At 34.1% G+C, this 27,822-nt stretch overlaps 1 protein-coding gene across 1 annotated transcript in view; it reads left to right on the top strand.

Annotated features, from left to right (window-relative positions):
• The window catches only part of LOC129227625 (mediator of RNA polymerase II transcription subunit 23-like), a 59,625-nt gene extending 54,149 nt beyond the window's left edge, over window positions 1-5,476 (top strand). Inside the window, exons 11-13 of the mRNA XM_054862252.1 lie at window positions 11-131; window positions 1,523-1,608; window positions 4,934-5,476. Coding sequence (XP_054718227.1) covers window positions 11-131; window positions 1,523-1,608; window positions 4,934-5,072 — 346 coding nt within the window. The 3' untranslated portion in view covers window positions 5,073-5,476. The remainder of the gene's footprint in view (window positions 1-10; window positions 132-1,522; window positions 1,609-4,933) is intronic.
• Window positions 5,477-27,822: the final 22,346 nt, after the last annotated feature.

Genomic DNA, 27,822 nt, shown 5'->3' with positions numbered 1-27,822 from the left:
GTATTTTTAGATTATTTAAAAGAAAATTTAAACCAGCTGTAAAGACTGAAGAGCAATTTTTATTCCTTTGCCATTTGGTTGCACCATTTTTGCAAAGATTTCATATTGAAAGAACAAAATATGCAGCCGAAGTGAGTCTTTTGTTGTTGTTTTAATGTTTTGCCTCCCCCCCCCCCTCCGACTATTTTTTCACATAGAACTAAAACTGCTCAAAATCAGAGTTTCATTTAGATAGTTGTAACAATGCATTAAATTTAAGACAGATGTTTTGCTGAGCAGGTGAGGTACCAACTGCTACTAGTTGGAATTTTGAACTTAGGTACAACAACAGTACAAACAAAAATTAAATTTGGCACAATTCCATCCAAAAATTTTAATTATAGCTAGAATGGTTATGCAAGATCTTTATCCTTTTTCATCCCACCTACCCCTTTTTGTGTATTATTAACTATACACAACCACAATAAAAATTCATTTGTTTTATTTAAATGTGTTACAGTAGTTGAAAGTTCACTGTTAAAGTTCAATTACAAATAACCTTAACTAAAATTAAAGACATGTGATTTTATTTTAATGATCATTTAATTAAGTGTTTATTAATGAGCGTAAAATTTAAAAAGGCTCAAGAAGCATTTAGAACTTATGAAGTATGTCATGCTCAAGCAGTGAGTTAGGGACCATTAATTAATTACGTAATGATGATTTTGGCAATTTTGACACCCACCCTTCCCCCATGTAAGGGTTCATATGATTTTCAAACCCCTTCCCCCATTCTTACTAAAACTCCCAGTTTGACATTCATCGAAGATTTTTATTTTTTAAATATATGATGCGGTATGAATTAAAAATAAAATGTGCCATACGTAGTGTGATTCTTTTATTATATTTTACACTATTCATTCTTTGTAAAACAAGTAAAAAACAACTCATCCTAATACGTTTTTTACCTTCCAAATGAAATATGATCCCTGCCAAATCACTTGTCCGCGCAATTTCTAATATATTACGTAAATGGAAATATTTGGAAAAATATTGTGTAAAAATAGGTTTGAAGACCCCCCCCCCCCCTCCCTCGGGAACCTTACGTGAATGGGATTGCGGGAATAAATGGCCCTTTGCCGCTCTTAAGACAGGGCTAAGGCCCAGAACTAAATGTCATATACCAACAACCTGGTTATCACATCTAGAGACTGCACTGCTGTTTCTTCCTTGTTATGGACTCATCAGTCTGGAATAGTGAGTAACCAAGCTGGGGGCAGATGTCATCTCATTGTACCTGAGAGTGCCAGCAAACTGGTAAAAAAAAAGACTTATATCAACAGCGAGAGTCCACAGCCGTTGTGCGGTTTCACTCTTATTAATTTATGAATCCTTTTCCTTGTCATTCAAAAAATTTAAATTTTGTGTGTTCTGAAACACAAAGTTCATCTTTAATATGAGGTCTTGTTTGATCATAAAATGATGATTTTAGTTGCTTATTCTCATTTTTTCTTTAGAAGAATAAATGAATTCTTCATTATAGATAACAGTGGAGCTCTATGAGATGCTTGAAGCAGTGGATAAGAACTGTGAGCAAATGAGATTCATCGATTCTGTGTGTGACTTACTGTATCCTTAAAAGCTGTTTTTCTCTTTTTTATTATTTTTCTTCAAAATATTTTTTCAAAACTTTTTTTTTCCTATGGTTGAATGAATATTTTATGTATTTTGCCATAGTATTTAATAGTTTATTTGTATTGTAACGGATTCGGTGCGACTTCCACTTTCTTGAAATGAAGATACAGTTCTTGATAAAAACACAGGAGCTTTATTTACACTATGTACAGGAGAAATCGTTAACTGCTAAATTAATCATCAGCAATTAAGCAAATATCACTCAACACTGTAAACTTAACGGTTACACACGTATTTACTTCCAAATACGAAAACAACACAGCGAACTATAAACAGAGCAAATACGCTCTCAGTTCGAAATCTCAATCGAAACTCACTCTTTATCCAGCGTAACGGTTTATATACACACCGAAAGAAATCTCTCAAATATTCCAAACGCTTCTGGAAAATAGTAGACCGTTATCAAATTTTATCAATGAACAAAAAAAGAAATAGGGGGTCGTATACTTTAGCCATATGTTAAGGGGTTGTATATTCATTAGGGGAAACTATTTACAGGTTACGTTACTACAATAATTACTATTTACAGGATTTGTAACAGTATGTTATACATATAAGTGTAATTATTAATTTGAAGTAAGAAATTGAAAAATTGTCTGAACTGTGGGATCGAACTAGAAACCTTTAAATCAACCAAGAAATAGAGAAAATCCAAAGATCCCTATTTCCATCCCATGCTCAGGTAATTTTTCTCTTTTCTTTCTCATTTAATAATAATATTAGCGATTTGTTAAACATTGAGTGTGAATGAGTTGTAAAAGGCTCAAGTAGCCAGACCAGCCAGGCAACATACTCATACATTCAAGGGTGCCCATTAGGGTGGAGTGAAAAAAATGAATTTTTGACTTTCTGAAACGGGTGGGTACCTTTCAATTATTGTGTATGAGGCTTAGTAACAAATCTGTGAAATATCTCATTTTTACGACCTCATCTATTAAATTTACTCATGTTATTAAATGACAGAACAATGCCTGAAATATACAAAGAACTTTTTAAAACCATTTTAGATAATGGTTCAAGTCTTCCACCAATGTATAGGGGGTTTGTATATTACAGAACTCCACGCTTGTCTGCTTGTTGACAACTCCATGTCGGTTCAGTATGTTGAAAATATCGGACATTTCAAGAGATTTGATTTCATAAACTTTGGGCAAAATGCGCAGATTGAAACTATAATTTAAAATTGTTAAAAAAAATTCTTTGTACATATTAGGCCTTCTTCTGCCATTTAATAACCACCCGTCATCATTTATTTCATTTCTAATACTGGATTTTTTTTTTTTTTTTGAAAAATCTGAAAAAAAAAAACAAATTTTAAGTCAAACGTGCAGATTCAAGATGACGTCATAAAAATGAAATATTTTACAGATTTGTTACTAAGCCTCATACACAGTAATTGAAAGGTACCCGTTTCTGAAAATCAAAAATTCATTTTTTTCACTCCATCCTAGTGCCTATCCCTCCAAGTTCGATCCCAAATATCCATTTTGACGATCCCCGAATTAATTGCAACAAGTTTTCTAATGACTTATATATGTGCATGTGTATCTCGCATAACTCAAACACAGTATGTTCTAGAAAGTTGAAATTCAGTACGTAGACACCTAGTGGGGTCTAGTTGTGCACTTCCCCTTTTGGTTGCATTCGGATGTTCCAAAAGGGGGAGGGTCTTTTACATCTTTTTGGGGGAAACCATTGTTAATTTCAATGCAAGCTCAAGTGGTGTTATAATTTGGCAAACACTTGGTGATATATCATCAAACTTTTTCGCCAACTTGGCGACGAATTTGGCGTTTTTTTTTTTAAATATGGTTTCATTTTGACCACTATTGGCTATATTTAGAAAGTTAACCATTGAATCACATTAAATGCACAATATTGGAAAAATTAATTTGTATAAAAACTTTTTTTGCTTCATTTCGCACCAAACTTGGGTTTAAAAGACTTAAAGTTTCTTTACTTACTCCCAGGCACTATTATCATTAAATCGCGTAAAAGGAAGTCATGTGATGGAAGTCATGATCAAATATTTTTAATTATTTATTTACTTATTTTAAACTAATATTATTATTTTTTTTTACTAGAAAAGCTCCCTGCAACATCAATAACACAGACACACATGCACACAAAATATATATAATTAAATCAATAAAATGAAATCTTTAGTTTAAGCTAAAAATAAATCAACAAATAAATAAATTTTAAAATAAAAAAATCCCACCTAAAAATCTAGATGGCCCATCTTACACCATAATCTCCCCCCTCGTGAGCACACCTGCGTACATCAGTTGACTTCATAAAGGTCACTATTGCATCACATATGAGTACTTCTAAACAAATCCTTTAGTGTATTTTGGTACTGTAACACGTTTTTTTTTCTGAAGATAAGTGCTATATTTTTATTCTGCCGCTGTTGTTGGTAATTTTATGTTTATCATTGACATTATGAGGCCGTTTACGTTGACCAGAAAACTGGCTCATTTTGCAGGTTTTTTCAACCTACTCAGCAGATGGAAAGCAAAACGAGTTTAGTAATGTATCCCCATTGCCAAATTCTAGTTATTAATTGCAATTCCTTTGTAACTGTGGTCTGTGGTGTATTATTGTAAGTTGGACATTGTTTTGTATTTTTCTTTTTACTTTGAAGTTGGAACTGACTTTCAGAGAGTTTATTCACATTTGTCCAAATTTATGTCAATAGTACTATACTTTAAATGCTTCCAACATTTTTTTTTTTTGTAAATGAAATGGAGCTAATTTTGCAGTTATTTTTTATGTCAGTTACAAGCAGGGGTGAAGTTTTAATACTGTTGTAAATTTATTTAAAAAAATACTCATTATGATGCAATACTGACTCTTATGAAGCCAACTGATATCATAATAAATGTTCATTTAAATCAAAGCATTAACAAATATGGATTATTTTCTCCAGCAATTTACTGAAAAAGTGTCAAAGAAATATTTTTGTATTTTAAGAGTAAGTTTTTATTTATTTATTTTTTTTTTTAAATTCTTTATTTGCAAATTACAGACAGTTTTATGCAAGTCTGACAGTTTTCTAAACTTAATCTTGTGTTTCAAGTTTCATTTAGGTGGTAAAAAGAAAGGAAAATTATGCCCGCCCCGATTATTATTACTTCTTTTAATTAATTTTTGAAATTATTTTTAAAATTTTAGAATTAGTAAAGAAAATGTCAAGACTTTTTACTGCTGTTCTTAATCTAAAAATTTATGAAAAAAATCTTTGACTTATTTCAAGCTATCATATCAAATACATGTTTATTGGCGATTCCATCAAGAATGAAGTTGAAAGGATCATCCGAAATTTGAGACCAGCTATTCAAAGGAAATTACGGTTCATTACTCATTTGAATATAGATGAGATATCAATGACATAATCATACTGCAATGTACATTTGTAAGCTATAAAACTATGAAAATATTAACTGCTAAATAGCATTTATCTGGTAAAATGTTATGGAACATATGCTGCATCATTGAAAGATTTTTGTGACTACAATACATGTTACAATTTTCACTGTGTATATACTCATTTTTTAAATCATTCAAAATAGCATCTAATTTAAAATAATTTTTCTTTTAATTGCAGTTTTTTTTAAAGTTTATTTTATTAATACATTTAATTTAAACTTATTTTAAAATACTGTATTTTCCCCCACTTTTGTTTAACTGTATAAATATGACCACAGCTATAAGGCATTTTAATATACAAATGAGCTATAGTGATATTTTTTGAGCATAATTCTACTCTGTACAGTTTGTTACTTTTAATAAAAGTTTCATCTTACGATTTGTTATCTTTTATATTAAAATTTACCTGTAAGCAACAAACACTCCACATTTTGTCCATTTGGGCTACAGCTGGATTGTTCAGCTTAATCAGTGCTGTAGTTAGAGGGATGCAGGCACATTTAAGCTCCCTTTACTCCAGTTCGGACTAAGGGACATTTCAAGCCGTCTAATTGGTTGTTCTGGATGGCAATCAAATTTATGACATAATTACTTTTATTCAGTCTGAAACACTATATTTCTAACTTATAACTTCTGCTGAATATGAATTTTCATCCTAGAAGATCTCTAACCATCTCTTAGAAAGTATGAAAAACTACATTTAACAAACTAATTAGAATTTGAATTATAATCAATTTTTAAATACGTCTCTTTGTAACTTACTTTAAACTCTTGTGTTTTTTTTAACATTCCTTATAATATTCAAATTTTGTAGTTAGTAATAAGAAATTTAGAAATATTTCTTTGTGATGAAATCACTGACAGTTAAAACAGCCAATATTTTATAATTACATGCCCATACTTGATGATTGCTTACGTAAATTAAATAAGTAATTTAAAATTTTTCTTTCTCAATTCCTACAATTTTTATAATCATATAAATAAGGCCCAAGTTACTGTTTATTATTATAATTCTAAAGAAAACCCTTCTGGTTACAAAAAGATTTTTAGTTAAAAAGAAAAACATATTTTTAAACTTTTGCACTTATTCCCTTTGCATATTTTGGCCCATTAATACATATTTTGGTAAAATCAAACTTTTTTAATTTCACAGATTTTTTAAAATTATATCAGGTTGGTTTTTGATCAATCTATAACTTGCGAAAAAAATAATAAACTTATACTGGTTGCATAATTTAAGGGAAAAATTTAAAATATTGTCATGAATTCAAAAACCACGTGACTTTTTTCTATTTCATTCACAAATCCATGTAAAAAATTATTTAACGTAAGTTAATAGTTTAATTGCTTTTCTGTTTTATTTTAAGTTTTTCTTACAAACTGCAAGAAAACGAATCATCGTTCTCACTAACAAAAGTTCCTTTTCCTATAGTACATTACTCTCCTAATTCCAAAGTTCATTTCCTTGAATCCCAAATTATGATTATCACTGTGTAATAGTACAGGGCTTCGCAACCGGTGTGCCAAGGTATTTTCGTAGTTATATAATGAAAAAAAGAGTCTTGATGCATTTTATTTTCAAGTTCCAACTGAATAGCGACATACCCAAATAGCGGAGAAGCGAGACTTGCTGCCCTACCTCTTTTAAATAAACTTCTTGTGATCCTATTACTTTCAGTTTTTGAAAACGGATTCTAATTTCCATGAAGTCCACTAATTAAACAGAATTTTCTTTAAAATCTTTCGCAAACAGGAGTATTGCATTGCCCCCTCCCCCAGGCAGGGATTGTGCCCTCCCGGCCAGAATTTTAGCCCCAGCTTCAGCTTTTGTTTTCCTCTTTTCCAGTTCAGATACTAATTTCATTTTATGGTAGTTTCTCAAAGCTCGATTGTAAGGCTTAAGAAAATAAAAATTAAAAGAAAACAAAAAATTTAAAAAGCAAAAACAAAATCTGGGACGAGAATGTTTTCGGTTATTGCTGTTTGAACAATTCTGAGAGTAAAGCTGAGAGTGCAGCTGTCTTTGCTTTTACCTGTTGCATACGTTGATGCCAACGATCAGACATGTATTGCTTTTGAAGATTTTTTTTACTGATCTATAAAAAGCATATCAACAAAAAAGAATTTTTTTTTTTTAAACTTATGTTCACTATTGAATTTATTATTATTTATTCAGCTTACTTTAAGACACAAATTATTCACTTACTCAAGCTCAATTCACCAGCAGTGACATTCTGGCTTGTCTTCATACGCTCAGTGTGTTATTCGGATTGGCGCAAAACATCCGCTTTAATTACGAATGCGATATGGGAAATTTTTTGGTTACACAAGGCTCATTGGCTGCTAAGTCTGCGACTGAATGTACTGATACAGATGAACCTCCAAGTAAAAAGGCTATGTCGCTGACTAGGCAGTGCAAACAGGGCTGCCATTTGGGTGGGATACTGGACCTATAGTACCGGGGCCCGCAGCTTTGGGAGGCCCGTAAGGTCATGAAACTGTTTTTCCAATAATTTGACTGGATGTGAACTTAATCTTCAAAATGATATCCAAAAACACCTTCAAAAGTTCAGGATGGTTGGCCTGCTGGATTTCAGAGTTTACTTCAAGGCCTATTAGTGGCTTTTTGGCCATTTGACGTCGAGCCTCCCAATAGTGCTGAGTCAAGTTGTTTAGCAGGGGAACAAGGTCATGGCAGATGATTAAATAGACTGAAAGATCGAACTTCCAAATTAAAAAAAAAAAAGAGAAAAACATTTTTTTTTTTTTTTTTTGATGAAGGAGCAGAAGTCGAAGAAGAAGCAATAAATCAAAGTACTGAACTAATACCCCCGGTGAACATATTTCAAACAGAAATAATTTATAAACAGTTTTGCACTTTATTATTAGTGATATAGACGCACGTTTTGAAGAAATGAAGGGAAGTTGTTCCCTGTTCAAGTTCAAATGTATGTCTTTTGATATTGAAGAAGTGCAAAATATGTCTGAATTTCTGTCATCAAAGTATGCAACAATAATCTACTTGGATGTGAGATTATTCACTTTCGAAAGATTCATTCGTCAATCTTCAATGTTTAGTTACGTAAATGAACTTTCTCCCCTAGCACTTTTGGATGAGTGAAGTATTGGCCGAAACATTGCCAAATTTCACGTTCGTACATAGCAGACAAAAGGATTTCGATTTCTGAAATAAAAAAGAATAGTACCAAAAATCGCTACCAGTGAAAATTTTGGCGTTGAAAAGGTGCATTATTTGCGAGTACAGAAGAATTAAATGCCAAAAAATGCAGCACATATTAAGTTTTTGACTACAAATATTTGTTGCTTGCAAATTAGGTTCAATAAAACCAACAAGAAATTTCAGTTTGTGACAAGAGAAGAGTAATACCAAAGGTTGTTTTCGACGCGGCAGTGAGGATTTTTTTCTTCATTAATATTCATCATGTAAAAGATGGTCCACCACCCCACATAGGGTTTTAGGTACTGAGTGTATGGCGGCAACACTTCTTTAATAGCAGTTTTATTAATCATGCATTTCCTACGGTGTACGGTATGGCTACAGTGGTAGGCCAAATCTTTCCCCTTGTACCGTTTGACTTTATGGATTTCTTAACGGTGTCTCAACTTCGAAAACTCGAATAACGTTACAGGTAGGAGAAATTAATCACTCCTTCCACGGATATGTGTAAAATATTGTGTATCGAATGCAATACCTGGGGATATCCCATGTAGGTTGTATTGAACCCCATTTGTTAGTAAAAATCACATTTTGAGGAAAAAATGATGCATGTTTTGTCAGTTAGCATTAATCATTCAATATTCACAGTAATGCACATTTTCAAAGCTAAAATTTCCCCCTGGTGGCAATTTTTTGTACTATTTTTTTTTATTATTATTATTTCAGAAATCGAAATCCCATGATCTACTATGCACGCCCATGAAATTAGGCAACGTTTCGTCCAATACTTTCCTTGCTAGAGCGCTCTGAACACCTCACGTTAATTTATAACCATTCTGTATAGGAAACTTCAAACGATATTTCCTAACATATGTAATCCCAATCTTTTCCTAATGTGTCCCTTCGCAAATTCTGCACTCTCCCCTCTTGATTGTAGCCCAAGTCGAAAGGGCATTTAGTAAATTAGGAAATCAAATTAAAACGTAAGATGAGGAACTGGACAAAATGGACTAAATTCTCTAGCTATTCTTAGCATTGAGCGTCAACTCGCAGCACGACTAGATTTTTAACTCAGTAATGCACAAGTTTGCGACAAAGAAAGTACGTAGAATGAAATTATGCTAGTGAATGTTCGACAAAAAAAAAAAAAAAAAAACTAAATGCCCATTTTGTAATCCAGATAGATATACCTGTATTCGTTGGATGTTAAAGCAATGGAATCGTACGGAAATCAATTTAAATGTATATAGAAAAACTGATTTTCGGGGAGATTATATCTTAATATATAAAAATCTTCTATGCGGACGTTTGTCACCATAAGTCTTTTAAGCGGCTGGACCGATTTTGATTAAATTTTTTGTGTGTAATTAAATTGTGGCAAGCATGGTATCGAATCGGAAAATTTTTGCTATAATTTGGTCAAATTTCCCCGAAGGGAGGCATAGCTGTGATTGGCTGAAGTGAAAGCCGATCGAGAGATCCTGGCGGTTCCAAGGGGGACACAGATATCTCCCATACGATTAATATTTATTTTAACCTATTGTTGAACGAGAACTGAAATAAATATTTAACCCGTTGCCAAAGGACAATAAGAGAGCCAGCTCTGCTTTTTGTAATGAAATTTCCTACTGTGATATGTCAATTTATTGGGAATAGATAAAACGTAGAGAGAGAGCGAAGCTCTCATTTCCTGAAAGCAACGATTTTAGGTCCCATGATATAGTTTAAAGTAAAGTACTGGAAGATTCACGTGGAACGTGTGTTCTGTCGTCATAGTTGAACCATGTGACCGGATTGGTGCTTTAGGTTTTCCTAACCAAATGATCAGAAAGTACCGTACCTAGCAACATTTGTTTTTCGGCTCAAACCCATCTGAGTTTTGGCACCAATGTCAAGAATACTTTAAGGATTATCTAACTAATCAGTACATTATTAAAGGAAAGATGATGGAATTTAAAGACGAAGCAAATTTTATTCTCGTCCAGCTAAATTACAACAGGGTGGTTCTGTACACAAAAGATCAGTGCAGTGGAAGATCTTTATCTTTGGTGGAAAGAACAAATTAGGCAATATATGAAGTTTTAAAAGTTTTCGTTCAAAAAATCGGACCGCTAATCGGTCGGAGTTTCGCTCATTGATCGGCTGGATTACAGTAACGTGGTGGCTTGGCGACTTTGGCTAAAAACAAGAGTTGCTTGATCATTTGTTTACAGTTTAAAGCTACTGTTAATATAATTTATTCTATTTTTTGTTTGTTTGGGGAAATATTTCAAATTGCAAAGAATTGTTTTTCGTTTTTAAAGAGTGTTTAGTCATTTTAGTTGAAGAATGTTTATTTTACATCGGGAGGAGGGTTTCGCCTTATTCAGAGAACTGTTTTTACCTTTATCATTTTTTTAAACGATACCTTTTCGATTGTTTTTTTTTTTTTTTTTTTTCTTCATGTGGCGGATGTTGCAGCGGGATTTCCCGTTTGTTCTAGATGGGTAGTTAGTTTTTTACACTTAATATCTGAGGACGCTTTTGATCCTTTGAGTTTGGCTGAAGGAACAAACCATCAAGTACGGGAGAAAAAATATTTAATAAAACAACTTCTCAGTGGGCATTAGATAAATCAAGTTGTAATAAAAACTAGACGCATTCCAAGCAGCCTAAAACATTTTCTTTTTACTTATTTTTTTCAACAAAGCGGTTCAAACACTTGATAGTTTATTGAAATGTTTTAACTTTTCAATTTACAAAGTTTGATTTGAACAACGTCTGTCGGGTCCTCTAGTGATGTATATGCTATTTTTGATTATTAATTTATATTTAACCTAGAAACTCAATAATTCCTCCCGGATGTTGATTATTGAAGTTACAAGCGTAATATACATGTGTTGTAATAATTTCAACACCTAATTCAATAATATTTGGCTTTTTTACACTTGCCGGTACCACTGTTTCTGCTTTAATTTTTACATACAGAACTTTTTATTTCAAAATTCGAACTTTTTTCCTTGGTAGTTCCGACTTCGCCTTGCTGAAAATTCATAATACATCATGTTATCTTAGACATGACAAATTATCCAATTTTTACTAATGTGTTTGAAAATACTTTTTAAACAAACTTCAAATTAAAGTTTTTAAATCTACATTAAAATTTTAAAATCCAGAAGCAACTAGACAATGCAACATCACATGTGAATGCAATTTTAAACTATTCATTTTAAAGTGTCTGAGTGAGAAGAAATGAAGCAAGGATATAAAAATATGCAATGCTGTGAGGGGGGTCATAGGGGGCCCGGAATTAAAATTGGTACCGGGCCCCATTGCTGGTAGCGGCGGCCCTCAGTACATGGAAGGATAGAAATGGGGGCAGATCACCACTCCCTACTTTTTCATTCAGAGATTCGTTGGCTTTCACGTGGTAAGTTACTATCAAGAATTTTTGAATTGAGGGACGAAGTACGACAGTTTTTGATTTTAAAGAAATGAAATAAGTATTAATTTGTATAAATTTGTATTTTATTTCATACTTTTTAGTGCGAATCAAGCTGATGAAAAATTCTTTAGATTTTAAACTTTTTTTAATATTTTATTACGTTCTTCTAAAATATCCATTTTGGTCGTGTTTGGTATCCATCGCCCTGTTACCACACGTCCGTTCTAAATGTCTTTACAGGGGGAGCGGCCTGACGCATTGCGCCGTTAGCACACGAGGAATCTCACATAAGTAAAAATATTTATTTTAAAAGCTTATATAATAATTTAATTGCCGTTGAACATCGCGTTTTTAAGATTTCAATTTCGAAAAGTTCCCGCGCATGGACCCACGAATCTCTCACCCTCCTATCGCTATCATAACCAAAGATCGTCTAAAACTGCTTTTTTGTAACTACAATTTCGAAACAATTCTGGACTAGCAGCCCCCCACCCTCCCTTCCATTGCATTGTTACCTCATGGAAAGCTGCACATGTTGCAACATCACTACAATCTGTTATTAATGCTAATTTAGCATCAATCAAAGGTAATGCAAAAACGTATAGAACAATTCCAGAGCTTTACCAAAATCCCTTTCCCGCCCGTTTTCAAGGGTTTTCCGTACCCCAAAACACCTCAAGTTCGCACTCCAGAAAGTCAAGGGTGGCGCCCAGTTCGCCCTTGCCTACATATCAAGGAACCAACTGCGAGAAAAAGGCCGACGACATTGTTGTCTGGAAGAGGATTGTGAGGGAGATTCACACCGGGTTGTAAGAGGTCATTCATTAATTACGTAAAATAATTTTGACAATTTTCGACCCCCTCCCCCCATGTAAGTGTACGTAAGATTTTCCCCTATTCTTATACGTAACATTCCATTTCGTTTTTCAAAATAATAAAATAACAAATCTTACATCTCACACTGGAATCGTCATTAAATTCACTATTATTTAATTGAATCTTTTTGTGTAAAGAAATATTTATTAAAAAGTTTGAATCTAGACTGAATGTTTCTTCGACATTTTTCTGTATATATGCGATACTAATTAAAAATAAAACATGTCATATATAGTGCGATTCTTTTACTATGTTTTACACTATTCATTCTTTGTAAAACAAATAATCCTAACACGTTTTTTACCTTCCAGACGCAAATGGAATATTATCACTGGCAAACCACTTGACCGCGTGATTTCTAATATAAAATATCGATTTGGAAAATATTACGCAAAAATGAGTTTGACCCTCCCCACTCCCCCAAAAACGTAACGCCATGGAGAGATTTTTCCAACCCCCTCCCCTTCGAGACCCTTACGTAATTAATGAATGGCCTTTCATTAAGAAGAAACAACAATAACTCAAGTTTTCTTTTTGGAGTAGTAAATGTTCATTTCTAACGTCTATATCAGGGGTGCTCCCCTCCCCTCCAGGACGACATCACATCTTCCTCTCAGTTCCTACGGAACACTCCTAACGAGAAACCAGGGGCGGCAAATAGGGGGGTCGAGAGGGGGCGGTCGCACCCCCAAATTTTTTGAGAGGAATGATAAAAAACGAGCCAATTCAATTTACATAAATCGCGAACCAATCATGAAAAAAAAACTTGCTCGGTCTCCGTAATGGTTGAAGAAACTCAACATATTTTCAGACATTAGCAAGTGTTTTAAGTTTGTTTTAAATAATTAGAAATTCATCAAGCCTATACCGACCTTTTCAGAACAGAAAAGACTGATGAAGAATCATGGTTAATTTTAACTAAAGACGTAAACTTCATACAGGCTAAATATTTCATTCTTGTGTGCTCTGTGTAACGACAGTTGTGAGAGGCCAGTGCAGTGGTGTGGCTGCATGATTTTCACTAAATGCCTTGGTATTTTACATTCATTGTTACGCTTATCTTTTAAGTGTGTCTATTTAATAAGTGTTCATCACTTTCTTCTGCTAGAAACACATTTCAACTGTTGAAATCATAGTACACTTTTAATTGATAAGTCTTAAAAATGCGTACTATTTAAGAAAAAAAAAATCTCATATCAACAAATATCTTTTCTGTGAGCTCTTTAACAATGCAATCTTAAGGTGACAGAAGAGGGCTTTCACGAGACAACACAAGATGGTCTTTTAAACCATAAAACCCTTCTCGATAATATCCAATCATTGATTTTGGAAAACAAGTTAATGTCCTTTAACATGTCTTCATAAGAATTTTTATTCGTTTTGTTTGTATTGCGGAGAGTTTTTCAACAATGCTTTACTCTATCAAAACATCTTCAATCAGCTAACCTTAATTTTTGGACTGTTCAAGCTTCAGTTTAAGCTACAATTGAAACCATTAATAAATTTCACGTGGATGTATATTTCAACCAAGCGTGAATCTTTTCAAAAAAATTCTTACTCCAGAGAATTTTAAAAAGTGCAAAGAATATTCAAATGAATTTAGAAGAGGTGACCAAAATGCACATGATGATGTAAAGTCAAACCTTGATTTAACATATTGTATAAAATAATAGATTCAGTTTCTAATGAAATTAACACAAGATTTGATGATAAATATTTTCCTGTATTGTTGGCTCTTTATTATCTGGATTGGATGCTGAAAACAAAAATAAATTGTTTCAATTATGAGTAAAATTTATAGCATGAGGCGAGAAATATTGTTTAGAAACTAGCCTAGAATAGAATATTCAATAATGAAAAATGAAGATTATCGCAATTTTTAAAGTTACCTGGGTGATTTTGAAGAGCAAGATGTGAAAAGTTTTTTTCATACGTAACTTTGTTACTTCAATTATTTTTCAACTATTCCAATCAGTTCAGCTAATAGAGAAAAATCGTTTTCGTGTTTCAGGAGGTTAGAGAATTGTTTTCGAAGCACAATGGGTAAAAAAAAAAACTTAGCTGAAGAAAGAGCATAACACGGGGCACTGTTGGATTAGTAACAAGATTTCCTGTTCTTCCTTTTTTTAAAAATCAAGCATCAAAACTTTATCAAAAGGTGAAAACTGTAGCACGAAAACACTTGGTATGATAACATATTCTAAAACGAACTACAAATTTTGTCATAAAAATTTAAATTGTTTTAGAACACTTATTTTTATTAATTCTAAACCCATACCATGATTAATTGCTGTTAGCCAATATGTGTTTTGGTTCCATAACCGTGGTAATTCATATTTAAGAAACTCGACCCCCCATATGAAATGCTGAAATGCCGCCCCTGCGAGAAACCCATTTAAAGTACCCTACTCTTAAAATTTTAATGGCGCAGTCAGTTTCATGACCTCCCCCCCCCCTGTAAGCACCCATATCTATACCATACTTTTTATGCATGTATTTTTTTACAGTTATAGTCAATATTAAATATATTCCTCTCTTCTGGAAAAATTTGAAAGGACGTGTATGATTTTTGGCCAAAATTTTCTTTCTTTGATATACCCTTTCGCAAATCAGAGAGTTGTCAAAAGATTCTGCTTGAGGTCACCAAACTCCCCAAAAGTCGTTATTGCAACAAAAAAAAAAAAAAAAAAAAAAAAATCTGGAACTTTTCTCAGAGGCTCAACAGGTCAACCCTAAAAAAAGAGATCCGATAACACAAAGGGCTAGAAAAATCCATTAAAATACACGTCGTGACATTTCCGTTTCTGGTGTGTTCCTCGATTTCCGACGGGACTAAAAATTTAGAATCGACACGTCATTACGGGCCTAAGGGCATTCACCTCGTATTAACTCACAGTAATGAGCTTTATCTTGGTGTTATAATATCCTCTAATGACCCAAAAAATTTTCGTGTGGGACTCCGAAGAGCGGAAAGGGGCCCCTACAAAGGGATAAGCTCATAATTTCTTCTTCTTCTGTTGTTTTACAGCATCCTGTTTCACTTTTTTCCCTTTCCTGAGGGTATATTTCTGGATAAAATTTATATTTCATGAATTTGCAGTGTCTTTTATAGGTTTTGAAGTAAAACGACGATAAATGTCTTCTCCAAGGAACGCATCATCATTGTAAACAAAACTTGCTTTTATTTATTAATTAGTAGGGAGTCAAGGTCGTATCCAGGAATTTTTTTCGGGAGGGGCCCGGATTCGCACATTCCCCTGCCCAACACACACAGAGACCATTTCCTCCCGTATATGTTTTTTTTTTTTTACTGACACAGATCCATGTTATTGTCTCGGTTTTTTTTTTTTTTAATGCTCCTTGCTGTTTTTATTTTTAATTTAGCTTATTATTATTTTTTTTATTTACCTTTGTAGTGTTTTTTGTGGTAACAGGAGAGTAGCTATTTAAGTGGCATGTAAACTACCCATAATTTGAGGGGGCCCGGAGGTTTCTCCTCCCGAGAAAATTTCTGAAAAATAGATATAAAATTCTGTATTTTGAGGCCTTACATGGGGTAGTTGAGATTACAAAAATATGAAGAAAAATAGGCGAACCAAACCTTTTATAAATTATTCATTCTTTTGCAAATCAAGATCAATCAAAATAAAAATTGCTTGTTCGACAAATGGTTGACTTTAATCGACAGATAGGAAAACTAGGGAGGAGAAAAGAGAAGCACATCCTTACTTGCTCACAGGGGTGCCCACCTAGGGGGGGGGGGCGTTTTGAGAGACATTTTTCTCTTTTTAGGGGAGGGGCTATTGCGTTTGGGGGGTCTTCGCAATTTTTAGGGGGAGGATGCGCTTTTGCTCGAATGGGGGTGGGGACACCCCTGCTTGCTCATATCGGCTTTTAGTGTTGTTTGTTTTAATCATTGTCCCATCCTCCCCCCGCCGCCTATCGCATCAAATCGGGGCCTCCGCGATCCTTCTTTGAGTGGGACTGAAACAGGGTAGAAGTGAAAACAACTAAGCGATAGTTGCTTTTCGCCGAACCTAACGTTTACGTTCTGTCTCGTATTGTTTGCTCAAACGTTTACGAGTTTTTGTATTTACGTTTGCATTTAATTAACTCTTATTTATGATTTAATCATGATTGATGTACATTTATTTATTTATTAAGAGCTAAATTGCTTTTTTGTGAAAAAAAATTGTTATTAAGAGGTTAAATTAAAAGCTCAAACTTATAACAAAAATATTTTTCAACTATCCCTAAGAAGAAAATTATTGTGAAGGGAATTAACAAAAACAGTTTTAGTTTAAAATAAAACTGCCAGAGCCCCGTCAGCCATCTGATTTTTTCAAAACCAGTGATTACCAAAAAGCACCACGAGGAGGTGTGGGTTGGACTATAACTCAACCATACCTCCTCGCAAATAATGTTTTTTTTTCCTTTTTTTTCCATTTATTTTTTATTTTATCAGTTTAGAAGAAACTTTTATATCGTCTCTTCTAAACTGAGAACAATTAAAACGTATCTGTTAGTAACCGTAGCTTGTTTTGAAGATTACTGCTAAGATGCACTAATGAAATCTAACTTCCTTTTTTTGCCTATCCTTAACTACATTACTATTTTTCAGTTTCGAATAATTGTTCAAAAACACGTTAATGCAAACAGATATGAATTTTTTGCTGTGTTCTTCCTTTGCTCTGTTGCATGTTTCACATTCCTGTAACGTAAATCAGGAATTTTATCAAATATGATTATTTTCAACATTGTTCTTACATTTTCTGAGTGTAGAAAGTTTTCATCGCTTGACAAAAAAAATTGAAAATTTTTAAAACTTGTTACAAATATTTTCACAATATCTGAATCTGGATAAGTCAGTTAGTTTTCTTCTATCTATATCAAGCAAATATTCTTTTGCCATAGAACTTGTTAATAATAACTCCTCAAATAATAACTCCTGCTAATAAGTTTAACCTTGATGTGAAATGACATTACAGTGCAGTGATTGAACGTTGCCCTGTAAATGAGGTTTTAATTTATGCTATGAACAGCGTATCCAGAAAGGTAAATATAGAGAGGTATTAAATCTTCTTCAGTCATGTTACATAAGCCAACACCTTTTATATAAACTTAAATCATATCTATTGGTGTTTCTTTTTCAGAAAACTCAGCAAAAATTCTTTCAAAAGAAAATCGCCACATTCTTTTGAATGCAATTTCAGTAGACTGTTTATTCTCATTTTTTCAGATTGCAAAACGTACTCTATAGAAATACTGTAGTTTACACCACATAACTGGTGATATTGTCGAAATCCGCCTTCCAAAAAGGGTCGGTTTGTTGTTTCCAGCTAAAACATAACTATCAGAGAATAATATCAGTTGATGGATCATTATTTCTCTGCTAGCTAGTTTATGTGGTGTGTTCAAATGGACAAAACATTTCCGATGTCAGTTTCCCAAGTTTCATTTTCTGTCCTGCTGGAATCGTAACTCTTTTCCATTCACTGACCCATTCTATACCTTTTCACAAAAAAAAAAAAAAAAAAAATCAATCTCTCATCTGAAATAAGCTTAAGAGGTTTCTATTGTCATCCAATTGTTCATAGCCTTTGTGACCATTTTTTCTCATTTATAATGCCCCTCCATTTTGTTAATTATTTGGATGAACTCTATCGTTCCTTTTATGCAGAGTCATTTTACCTTTTGAAAGCTCGGGCATTTGTCACGTCAAAAACTTTTAAACATGAACGTAGATTTTGACGCTCAACATTGCTTGGGTGTAATCACTAGCGCAACTAGAAATACCTTCTGGAGGGGGTTTTTTGATCAAAAATACCTTCTGAAGGGGGGGGGGTGGATCAAAAATACTTTTTAGAGTGGGTTTTTTGATCAAAAACACCTTCTGAAGGGAATTTTTGGATCAAAAATACCTTCTGAAGGTTTTTGAAGGTTTTTTTTTTTTTTGATCAAAACAGCCTTTTCATATGCATAAACTACTGTATTTGAATTTACATTTATGTTAAAACCAATAGCTCTGGGGTGTGTTTTTACCCCCAACACCCTTCCTTCGCTGCGCCACTGGGTGTAATGATATTACCGTCAACTTTAAAGCACCCTTTTAATCACAGATTTAGACTCTTCTCTGTCTAGTTTTCTCTGATGAACTAAGGGAGAATGATTATCCCCGCTAGGTACTCACATGAATATCAATATCCCGGCACTTAATTCTGTATTCGTAACCCAGGGGAAAAAAAAATGATTAAAATAAAATTTCACAACTTGAAATGTCGAAACACGTGCGAATAACGCAACGTTTAAAACTGACACAAAGTGTGAAGAAACAAATTCTCCCCCCGCGGAGGCCCCGATCAAAGGCTCTATAGTAAAAAGTGTACAAAATAGTTTAAAAGAAATGGTGTAGAGATTCAGAAAATAAGTAAAGAAAGAGTAATATTCTGGCCATTCGGACAATTCATACATTATTTTCTTGATAAGAGACAAAATTTAAGTACTTTTCAAGGAATTTCAAAAACTTAAGTAATTTTCGAAGATTCTAGAACAGTTGAAGTTATTTAAAGCACTTTATTTGCATTTTCCAGATGTTAATTGCACAGTCTTGCAAAATGATTATAACTTTGTGAGACACATTTGGTTTAAGTTAAAAACAAATGTAATGAAATATTTCTCAAAACAAACATTTTTTTTTTTTCAATTACCTGTTGTGCAGAAAATGAAATAGAGTAGAGTAAGTGTTATATTTTTTCCCATACTTAAGATATTAACCGTATGCAGTAAAAGTAAGGAAAAAAAACAAGAATAACAAAAGAACTTGCAAAATACTGAATTCGGTATTGAGTATGGCAAGACATGAAAAGATATCGGTCGAAAGAAAAAATTATCTTGAAAAATTATGCTGCAAAAACGCGAAAATCAGGATTTTTACATTTGTTACTCAGGATGTATCAAGGAGCTGAATTCGGAACATCTTGGTAACCAGACACTAGTCTTATAAGAAACTAGGGGCCCCTGGCCCTTGGTGAGTCCCCGACTCGAAATCGATGTAGTGTAAGTTTTATAAGTGTTTTTTGGCGGGGGGGGGGGACGGCAAATTTTACCAAACTGACAAGGGTCTTGGCCCTAAATTGAATTTGAAAAGAAAGCAGGAAGTCCTAATAAGTGTCTCAATTTCAAGTATGCTTTGCAGCTAATGAGAACTAGAATTGCTTTTTCTGTATTTCTTCTTGTAGTTCACTCGTTTAATAGTTTTAAAATTAAGAATAAAATACTTTGTTGTTTTCCTTTTCTGACATTAGACAGTTAAAAAAAAACATTCTTTTATTTTACGCTACAAAACATTTCGGGTTTCGGGGGGGGGGGGGCGTCAGGCCCACCCTTTGGATACGGCCCTGTAGGAAAAAAGAGTTAATTTGATTCATGATGATCTGACAGTCATCAAGTACTCTACAGGGCCCATGGGACATGGGCCCAGAGCACCCACATTTGGGGGGGCACCAAACCTGTAGGTAAAATTTTGATTTTGGACTCATTCCATACAGCATTATAGCAAGATGTAAATATTAAATCTAGAATAACAAAATCTCTGTAAAAATTTGATCTCCTTTCGCAAATCCCAAAACCTCTCAAAGTTCGTTCTATATTTACAACACCTTTTAAAGTTATATCATAGATAATTTTGATATTAATGGCTTTTTAAAACGGGCAAAGTTTGACGACATCTAATGTTGTCATGTTTAGTTATCGTAATACTATGTCACTTCTCTTTTTTGTAACATAAGGTACCACCATATTTAGTACAGATATGTTAATGCGCAAGTATCAAGATATTTTACTGCTTCTGCATATAAAATAAGTTCAGAGTGGGGGGGGGGGGGGCACAAAATAAATTTCGTGCCCAGCGTCTTCAAAAACTTTAGTCGGGCCCTGAGTACTCAGGTCCGTCATTTGGGCGATCAGGAGGGAGGCCCCGCGGGTGAATTTTAGAAACATGATGAAAATAGGCATTTTTGTTTGTATTTTGCTGTTTTTTTCCTACAAAATGTATTGAACACAAACCCTTTGCCTTTCACGCCCCTCCCCAGGAAAATTTTGAAATGACGAGCCTGCAAGTACTCTTTTTGAATCATCGCATAATAACCAATGCGTTTTATCGTACTGGTAAAATGCTCCAGAGCAGGTGCTGCTTTTGAAATGTTGTCATGATCGGAAAAGTACCTGTTCATGTCAAAACCATCTGCCAAAAAATCAAAACTGCTATCGTTGCTTGCACAGGCGGCTTACTCAAGACAAACCATATTGTTGTTAGTTTTTTCACAAATTATATTAGTATTCAGTTTTGAAGAGAAAGCGCTACACTTCGACTCAGAGCGGTCAGAATGATTCACTTCAATCCCCCCCCCCCATGTGAATGCCTAAAGGAGAGACTCTTATTTGCGAGAGATACGCAAAGAAATCCGTGTACAAAGAAATGCGTAACGATATGTATGCTCAGCTAGAGTAGCAAATTATATAATGGAATCATGAATCACAATCAAAGGACTTTCTCGAGACCTTCAATCTGACCTACTCTTTCGAAAATAAAGTAAAATGATGGCTGAGGAAGGAAAGAACACCATACGGGAATAGTTGAAGTTTTACAAAACCCTAACTCTTCAAAAGCCCCCCCCCCCTCTTTTTTTTTGAAGGGAATCTCAGCTGACTCAGTGTTGGCAGGCAGCTTAAAAATTAATATGGTACCGACTTTATAACGACTGTGGTTAGCGACCTAACGATTGATGTCGCCTTACAACACCATGTTATTGATTTTCTTATAGCAACTACTATGCCATTGAGAGGAATGAAAGTTGGAGAGAGTGAAGCTTTCGAATCTTGAAGCAAGGATTCAAGTCACGTGATATATATTTTAATGTTAAGTATTAGAAGAATCAGGTTTCTTTCACTTGTATCACGTAAAACGTGTCCCCCATTCGTCGTAGTTGAACCTAGTGACTTGGGATCTTTACCTCACCGTTTCCTAAGCCAGTGAGTGGATTTGCTTCCTTTAGTTACTAATTCCTGCTCTAAAAATTATACCAATCGAACGACTCTTTAATTTCTTTTGCATTAAAAGCAAAAATCCAAATCATTAGAGATTTTTTTTTTTTTTTTTTTTTTTTAAAGTTTTATAAAAACGCAGCTACAGTGGAAAAAGTTATACAAAATGCAGGGCCGCCGCTACTAGCAGTGGGGCCCGGTACAAATTTTAATTCCGGGCCCCCTATAACCCCCCTCCCAACATTGCATATTTTTATATCGTCACTTCATTTCTTCTCACTCACACGCTTCAAAATGAATAGTTTAAAATTGCATTCACATGTGATGTTACATTGTCTAGTTGCTTCTAGATTTTTAAATTTTAATGTAGATTTAAAAACTTTAATTTGAAGTTTATATAAAAATATACTTTCAAACACAATAGTAAAAATTGGATAATTTGTCATGTCTGAGATAACATGATGTACTATGAATTTTCATTAATTCGAAGTCGGAAGGACCAAGGAAAAAAGTCCGAATTTTGAAATAAAAAGTTCTGTATGTAAAAATTAAAGCACAACAGGGGTACCGGCAAGCGTAAAAAAGTCAAATATTATTGAATTAAGTGTTGAAATTATTACAACACATGCATATTACACTTGAATTCGATAATCAACAGCCGGGAGGAATTATTGAGTTTCTGGGTTAAATATAAATTAATAATCAAGAATAACATATACATCATATCATCTCCCCGAAAATCAGTTTTTCAATATATATTTAAATTGATTTCCGTACGTTTCCATTGCTTTAACATCCAACGAATACAAGTATACCTATCTGGATTACAAAGTGGGAATATATTTATTTATTTATTTTTTTGTCGAACATTCACTGTCATAGTTTCATTCCACCACGGTGGCCATACTGTACACCGTAGGAAATGCATGACTAATAAAACTGCTATTAAAGAAGTGTTGCCGCCATACACTCAGTCCTAAAACCCTACGTGGGGTGGTGGACCATCTTTTACATGATGAATATTAATGAAGAAAAAAATCCTCACTGCCGCGTCGAAAACAACCTTTGGTATTACTCTTCTCTTGTCACAAACTGAAATTTCTTGTTGGTTTTATTGAACCTCATTTTGCAAGCAACAAACATTTGTAGTCAAAAACTTAATGCGTGCTGCATTTTTTGGCATTTAATTCTTCTGTACTCGCAAATAATGCACCTTTTCAACGCCAAAATTTTCACTGGTAGCGATTTTTGGTACTATTCTTTTTTATTTCAGAAATCGAAATCCTTTTGTCTGCTATGTACGAACGTGAAATTTTGCAATGTTTCGGCCAATACTTCACTCATCCAAAAGTGCTAGGGGAGAAAGTTCATTTACGTAACTAAACATTGAAGATTGACGAATGAATCTTTCGAAAGTGAATAATCTCATATCCAAGTAGATTATTGTTGCATACTTTGATGACAGACAATCAGACATATTTTGCACTTCTTCAACATCAAAAGATGTATATTTGAGTATTGACTTGAACAAAGAAGATTCCCTTCATTTCTTCAAAACGTGCGTCTATATCATTAATAATTAAGTCCAAAACTGTTTATAAATTATTTCTGTTCGCAATATGTTCACCGGGTATTAGTTCAGTACTTTGATGTATTGCTTCTTCTTCGACTTCTTCTCCTTCATCAAAAAAAAGGGGGTTTTTTTCTAATTTCTTTCTTTCTTTTTTTTTTTTTTTGAATTTGGAAGTTCGATCTTTCAGTCCATTTACTCACCTGCCAAGACTTTGTTCTCCTGCCAAACAACTTGACTCAGCGCTACTGGAAAGCTCGACGTCGAATGGTCAAAAAGCCACTAACAGGCATTGAACTTAACAAAACTCTGGAGTCCATTTTCAGAAACTAATTTTGATTCTTGAAAATTGCTAGCCAACCATCTTTAACTTTTAAAGGTCTTTTTGGATATCATTTGGAAGATTAAGTTCACACCCAGTAAAACTCCGCGTGTTTGAATAATTAATTTGCGTTCGTCGATACATAATCAAAATGTCGTAAACATGCTCTCAAAAGAATTGAAATATTTTTTAAGGCTTATGGTTCACTGAATGCCTTCTCGGTTAATTTTAAAGCAAGTTCTACACAAAAGATCGAGTGCTTTCAATAGTCCTCACGCTCTAAGGAAATGGGTCAAATTATTGGATAAACAGTTTCATGACCTTGCGGGCCCCCCAAAGTTCCGGGCGCCGGTACTATAGATCCGGTATCCCAACCCAAACGGCGGCCATGCAAAATAGTACCAGGAAGTGTTTTTAAGTTTTTAATCAATTTCTCTGTTTCTCTCTCTCTCTCTTTCTCTCTGATTAAATTCTAGTTTAAAATTTATTCAGGCATTCGGAAAAACTACATTACCATTCAGACACTTGACAGAATACGGGCTGTAGTGCTAACTTCCCTATGTGTCTACGAGAAACATATTTTTCTCGATTTATTTTTCATCTATAACCGAAAAGACACAATGCTAGATTTGTCTTTTGTATTGCACCACCCCCGCATTCGAAATTTAGAACTTGAGCATCATATCTGGAGTCTCACTCAGCAGGTCGTTGTCCTAAACCTTTCAGGGCCTCAACAAAAAGGGCGCGACATGAAAAGGGCGCACGAAATGATGCCTCTTAGGAAAAGAATTGGGTGCGACGCTCTTCAGAAATTCTCAAGTTCATGGTTTTGAAAGATCATACTTTTGCACGCATTAACTCAGGATTATGGTGACCTCACGTGTGAGGTTGATAAACACAAATTACTGGATTAGAATGGTGACGTTGCTTTTACGATTTTTTGAAGTTAAATAGTACGAAAATGCATGTTCTTTTGGGGAACACGAAGGAAAATAATTAGGAAGTTTCAATATTTCTGTATTGTTGAAAAGTTTTAATGAAACTAGGCAATTTGTATGTTAAATTTCAGCATTTTTTTTTTCATTACGAAAAATTGATCGGGATTAAATATTTAACATACAGCTTCACCGTGGCTGCCATGAAATTGACAGTAGGCCATTTAAGACTACTAGGCCGTGGTGGCTTGATCGGTAAGGCATCGGACAAAATCAAACGGAAATAAACCGCCGAGATTGTCAGGGGATCATTTACTGTGACCGGATGATCCTGGATTCGATCCTAGCCGGTTCAAGATCCACCGTCTTCATTAATGGTGACTGGGGGGGGGGACGTTAAATATTAGGGCTCGATCGATGGCATTTTTGGCCGATGCTGATTGTTGGCCGATTGTTCAAAGACAGTAGATTGTTTTTCTTCAAATGATCAATGGCCGATGCCGATGGCAAAAAAAAAAAAAAAAAAAAAAAAATCAACCGAAAATAAATTGCTGAGATTGTCAGAGGATCATTTATTCATTTCACTTTGCTTCCTTTCTACAAATAGGGAGTTGTAATCGCAAAAAAAAAAAAAAAAAAACAGATTTCGACCTAAATTTCTGTTTTCTAATCACCCAATTTAAAGGTCACAAATTTTTTCGGCACATCTGTACATTAGGGTGGCTCCGAAAAAAAAAAAAAAAAACTTTTTTTCAGGTGGAGTCCAGGACACCCCTATTTTTTAGACTTACTAATAGTATTATGCTGTAAAAGTTTTAGCTTCTTACTCAAATTATAAGAGAGTGCACAATGGCCCTTCAATTTAACATTAGCCGTAGCATCGAAAATGTCACAAATTTAGAAACATTTAAAACCTGAGCTGTTTTTTTTTTCTTGCATATACACTGTTAAAAAAACAGGTTGCATTCGGCACCTTTCAGGGGTGAAACGCTTGTTCACCAGCGGTACCCAATACGGAGCCGAAATTTCACCTCTAACTAGGGGGAAAAACAGGCACCTTTCAAAAAGTAGGCAGCCGGGGTGAAAAGAATGAACCTTCGGAGAGAGAAATGGCACCCTTACTGTAGATCCTCCCCCCTCCCCCGTATTGTGTGCGTTTTTGAATACAGTTGTGTATTTTTCTTTTTTTAATAGTTTTGTTTTGATTCATGATAGTCTACGTTTTGCACACTTTTCACATTGCATGAATTCAGTACTGGAAATGATTAAAACTTGTAATTACAGCATTTGACCATATTTCAGAGTTTTCAACATAGTTAAGAAGTGCTCATTGCTTTAATTCATCTGATCGTTCTCTACATCAGTGTTTCTCAACCTCTTTTGACCCACGGGTCGGTAAAAACAAATGAAAAACATTGCGGACCTGCGAAATTTTTATCCTTTTCTTAAAAATAAATAAAATAAATAATAATAATTATAATAACTGTCGGGGCGGTAAAAAACTTGTGAAAAAATTCTGCGTACTGATGAGTTTTTTTTTTTTTTTTTTTTTTGTTTTGTTTTACAAAGTAATATTAAAGATGAATAAAACAATAAATATCTACAGACTTTATTTGGTATCAAAGAGTTGTCACAAATATATTTAAAGTTAAAGACGAGTAATTATTTGAATAATCATAGTTAAGTTAATGATCATTTGTGAGAAATAACCGCACCGAAAGTAAAGTGTAGATGTACTTATGAATTATTTACATGAACAGCCAAAAATATTCTGGGATATTCAAGTTACGATAAAACAAAATCGTTTCTCAAACGTTCAACATTTCAATCAAAATAACAATAAAATAAAATGCGCATAAAATTTTTCGACAGTTAAAAATTTAAAGAAACTCCTAACACTATCGAATAACCGCTAACAGGAAATGATTCAAACACTTGAACGAAAAAGCAAAAGAAAAAGATAGACGGAGAGAGATCTCTTTTTTATTTTTTGCGCTCGCTACACGAAGCACAAGAATCATTTTTATTTAGGTTCTCACTTGTTGGTTATTGAAAATATCATTGCGGTTACTATTTCGGTGATTAAATGTTGCTTATCGAGTACTCAAGAAAATAATGATAGATACATTTAGTAGCGTTTTGTGTGAATGATGGAATTTTCACGATAGTAACGGTAACCTGAAAATAAACAACTAACGGTACTACGGTATCGTAACGGACTAACGGTAACTGAAAAGCATTAAACGTACTTTTAACTATGTTTGAAAGCCCTAAAAGCTACAAAGTGAGCAAAAGCTGTACTTACTTGTTATTTTAAAGAATTATCCTACAAAAGTTGAGATTTAATCCAATAGTGTACTTCATTCAATGTGAAAGACGTAGAAGCCACGCGTAGTGCAACTTATCATTCGTCCGCCATATTGAAGTGGTTGAATGGTGAATGTATGCCGGTAGCGCATGCGCCAGCAAGTCATTTAGCGATTGCTTGCTGTTTTGGCACCCCTGTCTACGACTGTCTGCTACTTTCGCACCTCTGCTTTACTTCCTGGCCAGTATGGCACCCTTGGTCACCATGCTTTCACCTTAGGGGGAATATATTCACTCGTCTGGAACCTCTGGTTATAACAGTGTAGTTATTTTATTGCAATGTATATGCATATTACTTGTGTATATTATAGTATGCAGCATTGTTTTTTCAGTTCAACGTGTTTTTTTACCCCCCTCCCTCCCCATATATATGAAGTTTGGGGGAGGGAGTTGAGCACTCTCTTTCAGTTGAAATGGGAAGCTAAAATTCTTCCAGTATATTACTATCCACAAGTTTAAAAATATTGAGGGGTGTCCTGCTATTTAGGAGGAACTTTTTTTTTACATGTATTTTTGAACCACCCTACTGTACCTGCATAGGTACTTAAGAACACACAGATGACCGAAATATCAATTTTCAACACCTCCTCAGTTAATTACCGCAAGTTCTCTTGTGATGCGCGTAAACTTGCGTCACTCAAAAACGTTATGAAATAGTAAGTTGAAAACTCATACTTACGTAGTATGATCTAAAATTTCGAGGACAAGCTGTATAAAACCTTACCCTGAATAGTTCACATCTACAAAATAGTCACCTTGAGCGACTATGCACTTCTGCAAACGTTCGTATAGCTTTTAGAAGCACTCCTAGAAGTCATTTTTCGCAACCTTCTGTAAAGCTTCTTGCGCTGCTGCTTTAACTTCATCGTGGGGAAGAAGGTGACTTACATGTTGAGGATTTATTATATTTGGCCATAATCTATAGGGCGAATGTTCGGTATTCGGCCAAATCACTAGTGAGAGTGCCAAATAAAATCATGACATGAAGTTTGCATGTCAGGC

The sequence above is a fragment of the Uloborus diversus genome, chromosome 1 (assembly GCF_026930045.1).
Source record: "Uloborus diversus isolate 005 chromosome 1, Udiv.v.3.1, whole genome shotgun sequence".
NCBI lineage: Eukaryota > Metazoa > Arthropoda > Arachnida > Araneae > Uloboridae > Uloborus > Uloborus diversus.
This window is presented reverse-complemented; position numbering and strand designations above follow the sequence as displayed.